General features: G+C 46.0%; 1 protein-coding gene across 1 annotated transcript in view; it reads right to left on the bottom strand.

Annotated features, from left to right (window-relative positions):
• Dhx8 (DEAH-box helicase 8) overlaps nt 1-11,056 on the bottom strand; it is a 33,471-nt gene continuing 22,415 nt past the window's right edge. The window contains exons 18-23 of the mRNA XM_021213565.1: nt 8,927-9,082; nt 4,991-5,128; nt 3,360-3,488; nt 2,871-3,067; nt 2,244-2,423; nt 1-727 (exon numbers count right to left, since the gene is read on the bottom strand). Of these exons, the coding sequence (XP_021069224.1) occupies nt 508-727; nt 2,244-2,423; nt 2,871-3,067; nt 3,360-3,488; nt 4,991-5,128; nt 8,927-9,082 (1,020 nt within the window). The 3' untranslated portion in view covers nt 1-507. The remainder of the gene's footprint in view (nt 728-2,243; nt 2,424-2,870; nt 3,068-3,359; nt 3,489-4,990; nt 5,129-8,926; nt 9,083-11,056) is intronic.

The raw sequence follows: 11,056 nt of genomic DNA, 5'->3' as shown, positions 1-11,056 counted from the left end.
TTTCCTTAAAAAAATAAATATTTCCAGGAGGTAGAAATCTGAGTGCAGAGGCCGGGGAGAGGGTAGAGAGTGGGGCTGACACGGTACACGAGTGTCATGGTCCATATTCCTTCAGCAAGCAGAGCTGGGGTACCAGGCCCTTGCTGGGTCTGCCATGCATCAGACAGTTACTCATGTCCCTTGCCCATCCCAGGATGCACACCTTATCTAATTTTTCTTTTGTGTGTGTTGACTTCTTTCAAGACAAGGTTTCTCTGTGTGGTCCTGACTGTCCTGGAACTTGCTCTGTAGATCAGGCCGCCCTCGAACTCAGAGATCTTCCGGCCTCTGCATCCCAAGTGCTGGGGTTAAAGGCTCTAGCCAAAGCCCTGCTTAAATGTTTCTATCTTAGGCTATGAACAGAGTCAGGCTTGGAAAATGCTCAGTTCAAGATCAGTCACCACAGGACTAGCTTGTCATCAGCCAGAGGAAGCCTCGACACAGGAGCGGCGAGTAGTCAGCCGTCTTTCAGCGCCGCCGGAAGGCTCGGGAGATTCTCCAGGCGTTCGGCTCCTCGTAGCGATTGTACAGGGGCTCCAGGCGCTGCTGCTTCTTCTGCTTGCTTAGCTTGGTTGGGTCGGAGACTTTGAAGAAAGCCGGAGCAAACTCCACAAGCCACCGGGGGTCGATGGTGGTGACCTCGCGCATGTATTCCTTTGTGGTCAGCACCAGTTCATGGTATACCACCCTGTGGGAGACAGACAGGACTCAGGCCTTAGATTAGACCCCACTCCACGGCCACTTCGGTCCACGGGGGGGGGGGGGAACCACAGCTGAGCTGCCATTTTGTTCTATCATTTCTCCTGCCTGATTCCTCGGGAGACTACCAAAGCCACACCTCATGCTGCAAGCCTACACCCTTCTAACACAAGCCTGCTTGCAGAGAGCCAGCTCTAGTCCCGACTCTGGCATGAACCAATTGAGTAACAGTGAAAACATCCCCGTCCCTTCTCTAGATCCCTTGCTCTGTGAAATAAAATAGTGCTTTCTCAGATGGTTTCCATAGAATTCTAAGTTCTATAGAGGGGACACAGGGATTATCACCAAGGAATGGTGAGGACCAAGTGGGCAGGCAGTGGTAGCACCAGGTACGGTGGCACACACTTGTGTGTGTGTGTGTGTGTGAAAGAGAGAGAGAGAGAGAGAGAGAGAGAGCACACACAAGTGAAGATCAGAGGACAGCTCTGTGGAGTCAGTTCTCTTCTTCCACCTTTTTGTGGGTTCTGGGGATCAAACCCAGGACATATGGTTGTATAGCAAGCACCCTACTTGCTGAGCCATCTCATGCCTGTTTTTGTTTGCTTGAGCCTAGGTTTCCATGTGTATAATCCAGATTGGTCTCAAACTCAGGGCAATCTTCCTGCTTTAGCCTCCTGAGAGCTGGGATTACAAGCATGAGACACCGACCGCTAGGTAGATGTAGGTAGGTGTAGAGGTGCACGCCTTTAATCCCAAGATTTGGGAGGCAGAGGCAGGAAGATCTGAGTTCGAGGCCAGCCTGGTCTACCTAGTGAGTTCCAGATCAACCAGAGCTACACAGTGAGACTCTATCTAGAAACAGACAAAACAAAAAGCCCACAAAACCGTCTTAAGACCATCTCATTAGATGATGTCTAAGCTCTTTCCCTGCTTTCTGCTTTCACCCCTATAATTTTACTTCTCTCAAAAGGGCTGTTTATGCCAGGTGGATTTCTGAGTTCGAGGCCAGCCTGGTCTACAGAGTGAGTTCCAGGACAGCCAGGGCTACACAGAGAAACCCTGTCTCCAAAAAAAACCAAAAAACCAAAAAAAAAGGAAAGAAAGAAAAAAGAAAAAAGGCTGTTTAATGCTGAGGAGGCATAGACAGAAGGACACCTGGGGCGGCTCACCAGCCAACCTAGTCTAACTGTGCGCTCCAGGCAGTAAGCTGATCTTAAAAGGAGAATGCCTCCTGAGGCTGTCCTCTGCCCACACATGCACAAATGTACACCTGTATACACACAAGTACATATTAAAGAAAAATGGGGAGCTTGTTAGAGTTCCTAATTTGGGCTTCTGCTACTCTAGAAATACAAAGTCAAAAGGAGAAGTGGGAGTGCTGGAGACTCAGAGGTAGTCTCTCTCTCTCTCTCTCTCTCTCTCTCTCTCTCTCTCTCTCTCTCTCTGTGTGTGTGTGTGTGTGTGTGTGTGTGTGAGTGTGTGAGTGTGTGAGATGTGAGACCTACCATTCGGGCTGTCTGTTGAAGAGAGCACTGGAAGGGTGGATGTACACCACCTGCTGGTCAATCAGAGTTCGGTAGCCCTCCTGTGGGTCCTTCTTGGCAGCGTTTCGGAAGAAGCCGCTGCAGATGGCCTTCTGCACCCGGACTGTGGATTTGCCACAGGAGACCACATCCAGCTTGTGCCTATCAGGACAGTAAGAGCAAAGATGCCATGAGCCTTCTCTGTGGGCTAGGTGCTAGCTGCTCAACGTTCCACCTTAGGGTGCTCACAGTTAGTCACCAGAACCTTCCTCACAGCTCAGAGGAGTACTGGACATGACAGGCAGTATGAAGGAACTAGAAACCAGATGCTTGGCTCAGGCAAGAACTCAACCCCAGACCAATGATCCAGAGGCTTGTAAGCAAAGCATTCTTCTTAGCTAATTCAATTATCTTCCTCTTAGGAAGTTTCTGAAGTGCTTCGTAGCCACACTCCTGCCTGGGGAGACAGCCTACACCAAGTGAGATGGACACTCTCAGACAAATGTTCTGTACACAGATGCCTGGAACTGTGCAAATACATTTGGAGTGACATAAGACCCAGGGAGACATGACAACCCAAACACCAATATCACCCTATTCCTGACTGACCTGTCCATTATCCCTAACATCTGCTTCCGAATGTCCTGGGCACGGCGTAGGGAACGAGCCTGAATAAAATTCTCATAGCACCACGGGTTGGAGAATTTGTTGTTCTTCCAGGAGTTGTATACGGCCAGCAGGGTGAGGTGGTCCCCTTCGGTCTGGTGGAATTTGGCTTTCTTCTGATCTGCAAGGGCCTGTTTATCCTGCCAGGCAGTGGGACAGAGTCATTTCTTACTTGTTACCAAGTGAACAGCTAGCATAGAAACTATCCTATGGAGCCCTGTAGGCCTTGTCCCCGACAAACACCACAGGACAGGTTGATGTCGCTGCACCAGTGCACCAGAACATGGGGCTGAGCTCTAGACAAACATCACAGAACAGGCTGATGTCACTGCACCAGTGCATCAGAACATGGGGCTGAGCTCTAGACAAACACCACAGGACAGGTTGATGTCGCTGCACCAGTGCACCAGAACATGGGGCTGAGCACTTTACCTTGGGTCGGTAGAAGACGTTCTGCACAGACAGCATGGACACGATAGTTAGCATCTCTTCGCTGCAGCCCAGATGCACAGACATGATGAGCATTTTGCACAGCATTGGCTCCAGAGGGAACTCCGCCATCTACAGGAATAAGGAGAAATTACAACTGCTTCCCTACAGCCCATGCGCATGGACTTGACTAGTAAGTAGAAAATAGATCAGGAAATGTCCCCATGATGATTTGGGGCGCCTGTCTCTACCACAAATTTTCTTTGTTAAATAAGCTCTTGGTGCCTAAGAGCATATCTACTGCTGATGTGAATGTTGCAAATGCCTTCTATTTGTTTTTGAGACTATATAGGGAGCTAGTTCCAGGCTAACCCCAGCTACACACAGAATAACCTGTTTTAAAATAACAACAATAATAATTACAATCATAAATAGAATGAAGATTAGATTCAGTAATATATCTGGAGTGAAATTAACTGCAAATAGTCTTTACTATTAAAAAGAAACATTTTAAAGTGATAATATAAAGCTGAAGTTAAAAAGCAAAACCTTAAACAGGTCAGATAGCAGGTCACCATAAGCCTGGTGACCGGAGTTCAATCCAAAGAATGCATGAAAAGGAGGAAAGAGGACAATGCCACAAACTTGGCATCCATGACCACACCCAGCACTCACACACTAATAATAACAACAATAACAATCAGGGCACAACAACAACAACAGCAACAACAAAAATAATTGGCCTGAGAACCTGGCTTTAATTCCCAATACCCATGTGACAGCTCACAACTTTCTGTAACTCCTGTTACAGGGGATCCAACCCTCACTCTTGAAGTCAAAACACCAATGAAGATTATAATAAATTAAATTTAATTAAATTTGAAAAAACAAAAGACATTTTAAAAATAAATTTAAATACCCGGGAGTGGTGGCAAATGCCTTTAATCCCAGTACGGGGAGGCAGAGGTAGGTAGATCTCTATGAGTTTGAGGCCAGTCTGGTCTATAAAATGATTTCCAGGACAGCCAGGGCTACACAGAGAAATCCTGTCTTGAAAAACCAAAACAAAACAAACCCCTCCAAAACAAAAATACTAAACAATAAACAAACAAACCAACCTTGAGTAGAAATAAACTCTACCTAATCCTTGAAAGAAAATGAAAAGAGGGCTGGAGAGATGGCTCAGAGTTTAAGAGCACTGGCTGTTCTTCAAAGGTCCTGAGGTCAATTCCCAGCAACCACATGGTGGCTTAAAACCATCTATAATGGGATCCAATGCCCTCTTCTGGTATGTCTGAAGACAGCTACAGTGTACTCATTCACATCAAATAAATAAACAAACAAATAAATAAATAAATAAATGAAAACGAAAAGATTCCCAAGCCCAGAGTGGTGGTGCCAGGCCAGGTGAGGTGGTGCCTGCCTGCAATCTCAGCACTTGGCAGGCAGAGGCCAGAAGATCAGGAGTTCATCCTCAGCTACATAAACAGCTTCAGGCCAGCCTGGGCTCACACTCTCCATTCCCCCTCCACCGCCCTTCTAAGGGTATTTAATCCTACTCAAGGCTTCTCCAAGGCCTCAACACAAGGTGGAAGAGTCCTCCCACAGCACTGCAAGTTCCCTCTGCTCCTCACCCTGCGGCCAAGGCGAGTGAGCAGGCCCTCGTCGTCCAGGGCCCCCAGTGTATACAGCTGCTCCATGGCTGTGATCAGAGTCTCCATCGGTGGGGCATCCATGAAGTCAAAGGACAGCAGGTCATTAATGCCCATGGCCTATAAAATAGAGCAACAGGAAGATGAGTCTCACAGTTGAAAAAGGTCCCCTGTCACATTCTCTGCTGTTTCTTCAATGCAATTAGGAAGCCCAGAGAGGCAGTAACTTCCAGATTCTCAGCACATAAAGCTCATACCGCTAACAACCATGTATTTTCTTTCTGTGTCCATTTCCTGAGAGCTGGAATTACAGGCATGCACCACTCTGCCTAGCTATGCAGTGCTAGAGACGGCGCCTAAGTCTTCGATGGTAAGCAAGCATGCTGGCAACTAGGATTTACCCTACCCTCTTAGGAAACTTAAAAAATATTGCTTCTGTGTTGGAGAAATGGCTCAGAGGTTAAGAGCCATTCCCGAGTTCAATTCCTAGCACCCACATGATAAGCATCTATAATGAGATCTGTTGCCCTCTTGTGGCCTACAGGCATAGGCAGCAGAACACTGTATACAAATAAATAAATCTTTTTTCTTTTCTTTTCTTTTCTTTTCTTTTCTTTTCTTTTCTTTTCTTTTCTTTTCTTTCTTTCTTTCTTTCTTTCTTTCTTTCTTTCTTTCTTTCTTTTTTTTTTTTAAATCTAAGACAGGGTTTCTCTGTGTAGCCCTGGCTGTCCTGGAACTCACTTTGTAGACCAGGCTGGCCTCGAACTCAGAAATCCGCCTGCCTCTGCCTCCCAAGTGCTGGGATTAAAGGTGTGCGCCACTACTGCCCGGCAATAAATCTTTAAAAACCAATTCCTTCCATGGTTGAGAGACAGCTCAGAGGCACTTGCTGTCTTCCAGAGTTCAGAGCCCAGAACCATCATCAGGCAGCTCACCCATCTGTAACTCTCACTACAGGCAATCCAGTGCCCTGGCCTTCTAAGACACCTGCACTTCTATCAAGGATACAAGCTCTACAGAGTTACACATCTTTTGTTTAAACAAAAATATTCTTTCAAAATAAATAATCAGAGCCAGGCAGTAAGTCACAAAGTGGGCACAAAGTGGGGTGGTGAGCAAAGTTAGACATTTCAGTAGATATTTCACCAAAGGTGACACATAAGCTCCTGCTAAGGACAATGCAAGTCAAACCTACAATTAGACACTAGGGTTGTAGCAAGATAGAAAAAACAAACAAAACAAATCAGGAAACATTGTACATTATTACAGGAATGTGAAACAGTCACTATGGAAAGTAGTTTGGTGACAATTTAAACAGTAAAACATAGCCTGGATGGTGGCCCTGGCCTTTAATTCCAATACTCAAGAGGCAGAAGAAGGCCAATCTTTGTAAGTTTCAAGCCAGCCAAAGAGTTATCAGAATGTTTTAAAAAGTAAGTATCTGGCCCGACCTGTCTATCTCTAGGTACTTAGTTAAAAACATCAAGAGGAGGCTGGAGAGACTGAACCTGAGTTCAGTTCCCAGCACCCACATCAAAAGGCTCACAACAAACTGTAGCTCCAGGTCCAGGGCATCCATCTGTCCGGCCTCTGTGAGCATCTGAACCTATGTGACATACTCACCCATACATACACACACAATAAAAAAATAAATCTTAAAAAACACATTAACGGGTCAGAGAGAGAGAGATGGCTCTGACCTTCCAGAGGACCGGGGTTTGATCCCCAGCACTGATGGGGCAGCACACTGACGGGGCAGCTGACAACATCTGTAACTCCAGTGCCAGGAGAGCCAGTGCCCTCTTCGGCTTCCTCAGGCACCTCATACACATAGTAGGGAGACAGACATACTTGCAGGCAAAGCATCCATACACATATAAATGAGTATTTTTAAACATATATTGAAACTAGGAACTCAGATATTTGTACTCTAATGTTCACAGCAGCAGAAGTCACAAGAGGCAGAAGGTAGGACACCTTCAGATAATCATCCTCAGATGAATGGAGGGGTGTTATGTCAGCCATGAAATTCAAACACATACTGCAGCCTGCCTACACCCCTGAAGCATTGTGCTAAGTGAAGACACGCATGAACAAATATTGTGGAATTCACTTACATATGCTAAACAGATTGTGTAAATGTGTGCACATGTGCACGCGCACACACACACACACACACACACACACACACACACTACCAAAGGCTAGAGAATGGAAAAGGGAAGTTGGCTAAAGAGATACTTCTGGGAACAGATCTGTGCAATAGCTACACAAAGCTGTGACTGGACCTAATGTTGTGGAATTAACACTTCAAAGCGTATACTGGCCAAACACAATGGTACACATCTGTAGTCCTGGCACTCTGGAAGTAGAAGGATCACAAGTTTGTGGCGAGCAAGACTCTGCATCAAACAAGAAGGAAGAGGAGGAGGAAAATAAGAACCAAAAAAAAAGCTGAGAGCAAGTTCTGCATTTGACATTATGCATATTTTACAATAATTAAAGACAGTATAGCATCTCCGCCCTGTCTCCTGCACATCTGTGGAGTGCTTTATACCACAGTAGGTGGCAGGGACATAAAGACAGTGCCAACATGGTTCACAAACACAGTATGACACATGTGTATGGCACAAAACAGGGACTAATATAATACACTCGTCAGTTAATTTGGTGAAGAAATGTCTGGATGAAGCTCTATTCAAGTGGATATGAGGGTGGTGTGCTTTCTACTCCTCATAAAGTGTCTGTGAGCATAAGCACAGCAGGTATGCAATAACTGCTTATTGTGTGAATAATAACCTAAGAGTTATGTGAGCAATCACATACCAAGTGCCTTCGCGTGCATCACTCCACCCCTCTCTCCAGCAACAACAGTTCCCTTTCTGGGACAAGATCACAGAACACAGGGCCAAGCAGTTAAATTTGTCCCATGTCACATGGCCAAAGGAGAAGTCAGGGGCCACAGAGGCCTCCCTGGCAGCCCTCCAGGGATCACAGTGGGCTTTTCTCTGAAGCGCTGTTTTAGCCTCTCTTACATGAAATGAATAATAAATACCAAGAGACTGCTCTGCACTGGTGAGGCGCCAGGGCTCCAGGGCAGCACTGGCATCAGGGGACTTGCCCTGAGTTGAGAAATAACTCGTGTGGCTCCTCCTGCCATACGAAGGCCACTGAAAAGCAAACCCTGCAGGGCAGCTGGGACCCGAACAGACGTCTATTCCCAACATCATGTCAGGTCACAGTCATCTCTAACTCCACCTCCAGAGGGATTTCAATGCCTCTGGCCAGCCTCTCACATTCACATGTCCACATACACATAATTAAAAATAATAAGTGTAAAAAAAGATTTAAAAACCAGAATGCATCCATCGTGGTGCCTTTAATCCCAGCACTTGGAGGTAGTGGTAAGTGGATCTCTGAGTTCAAAGTCAACCTAGTTTATACAGCAAGTTCAAGACCTTGTCTGTCTGTCTGTCTGTCTGTCTGTCTCACGCACACACACACACACACACACACACACACACACACACACACACACACACATGCACGCACGCATGCACGCAAGCACACACTCACACTCACATTCTGCAAAGGAAGACTAGATTTGGATCTGAAAGCTAACATGTTTGGGGTTAAATATGTTGGTCTGCAGTTTGGCACTGATTTTATTTGTCTAATTTCTTTTTTGAGAATGCCTCATCACTAAAACCTAGCACAACTAAATATCCTGCTGGTTATTACAGTAAGAAACAAATGTGCATTCACAGGAGACTGCAAATTCAGCCTAGACCTGCACAGGGAGCTGCTGCCACAGACACTGCATCTCACTCCGAGGGACGATTCTGTGAGCTGCCCTGAGTAAGAGGGCTGTGGAGTACATGGGTCCCCAGGCCATTCTCGGAAGACAGTGGTTCTTACCTTGAGGGACAGCACTGTGCTGGCCAGGTTGGTTCTCTGGATTTCCGGCACATTGGTGGTCAGCATTTCATCGCGGTAGGCACGCTCTGTGTACAGCCTGTAACACTTCCCTGGGCCGGTTCTCCCAGCCCGGCCAGCTCTCTGCTTTGCTTGAGCCTAGAGGGTGAGCACATAAAATACTACTTGGCAGCTCCCCAGGAAATCTGTTGGCGAGGGGACTGGCAAATGTTTTCTGTTTGCTTTTTATGAGGCAGCGTGAGGGTTTAACAAAGATATTTTAATCTAGACTTTAAGCATGAGGGTCAGGGAAAGAGAGGCTCAGAAAGGAAGCCCCGCCAGAGCTCAGGGCAAGCGCCTCAGAGCCAGCACTCTTTAGGCCCATTTCCAACACTAGAGAGACTCACCAACTCTCAGTACTTCCAGGAAGGTTGTCCCGGGAGGCACACACACAGCAGAACAGAAGAAACACAGAACAGCATAGACACTAAAACCCCAGCCCCACAGTTACGACCAAAATTACAGTAAACTAAAGTATGGACACCACACCAGTAACTTTGCAGCCACTTGAAGATCAGGTTTGCAGTGTTCAATGGCAACAGTGACACCTTTTCAGGTGAAGAGTACAAGGTTACACTCAGGCAATGGTGGTGTACAGCTTCAGTTCCAGCCAGCACTTAGGAGGCAGAGGCTGGTAGAGCTTTTGAGTTCAAGGCCAGCCTGGTCTACAGAGAAAATTTATGGATAGCCAGGACTACCCAGAGAAACCCTCTCTTGCAAATAGCAATAAAAAAATGAAGCATGAAGGACAGTGAGTCACACCAACCCAGGCAACATTCACACTATTGGGACTGCACTGTACCCACAGATGCTTCTCCAAGTCAGCAAAGGCACAAGTAGCCAATTATCCGGTCATCACAAAAGAGACACACTGTCCTAAGAAGCTGTTCAGAGCACATGTGCTGAACCCAAGCTTTCTAGATCCAAATCCTACCGCTGTCAACTGTGTGCTAACAGGAAGTCCTTTCTTCCCTCTGAGACCTAACCTCCTGGCTGGAAAATGAGAACTGATGTGAGAATGTCCCCAGTCAGTACATGTGAAATACCTAGGACAGTGCCTGGTGTTTGGTAAGCACCTTGTGAACGTTAGTCATTATTATTATAAGTATCAGAATGGAGAGAGCTTTGTGGGTTTTGCAAACTATAAAAGTCCATGCGTGCCTGCTATAAAAGATGAACGCAACACTTAAAGGTGTCTAAAGTGAAGGGTAAAAGAGCCCATCATCCACTAACACAGCAATCAACACAGCAGCACCCAGAAAACAGCCCTAGCTGACACCCTGCCTACAGGCTGGCAATGCAGGCCACAGCCACATGCTCAGCCCAGAAATGCGTATCATGTATTTTTTAAACAAAAATCGCCTTGTTTTATTTATCATATTTTGTAGCTCACTTCCTTCAATATACCAGTTTCACGTTTACAACATTAAATATAAATACACAGTAGCAGTTAATTCCACACAATACTCTATGGCATGGTTATTCTATGCTGGATTAAACTGCTTCCCCTTCGGGCTGATCCAGGACCCATCCTTCCGGGAACAGCTACTTTTGTTCCTTGAGCATGTACTCAATCATAGCTAACTCTCTGATATGTTCCTGGAAACAGAACGGTTAGGTTAATGAGATAAACATTAAAATTATATATATATAATATTGTATGTATGGATGTATGTACGTATGTACACACATACGTACATACATGTCCATGTTATTGGAGACTACAAACAGCAGAGTTCCCCCATTAGGCAGCTCATGACCTTCTGCAACTCCAGCTCTAGAGGATCTGAAGCCTTCTTCTGACGTCCACGGTGTGTGGGGCCCCACAACGGTGCACACACACACAAATGATACAAACACTGAGCATGTGTATGGCAATCTTTAAAAAAAAAAAAAAAAATTGGATTTATGGGGCAATTTTATTTTGAAATCTCACCCTAAAGATTACAAATACAGGGCCTGGAGAGATGGCTCAGCAGTTAAGAGCACTTACTGTTCTTCCAGAGGTCCTGAGTTCAAATCCCAGCAACCACATGGTGGCTCACAACCATCAGTAATGGGATCTGATGCCCC

Source organism: Mus pahari, chromosome 14, assembly GCF_900095145.1.
Source record: "Mus pahari chromosome 14, PAHARI_EIJ_v1.1, whole genome shotgun sequence".
NCBI classification, from domain to species: domain Eukaryota; kingdom Metazoa; phylum Chordata; class Mammalia; order Rodentia; family Muridae; genus Mus; species Mus pahari.
Note: the sequence above shows the minus strand (reverse complement) of the source record. Positions and strands in the feature narration are given on the sequence as shown.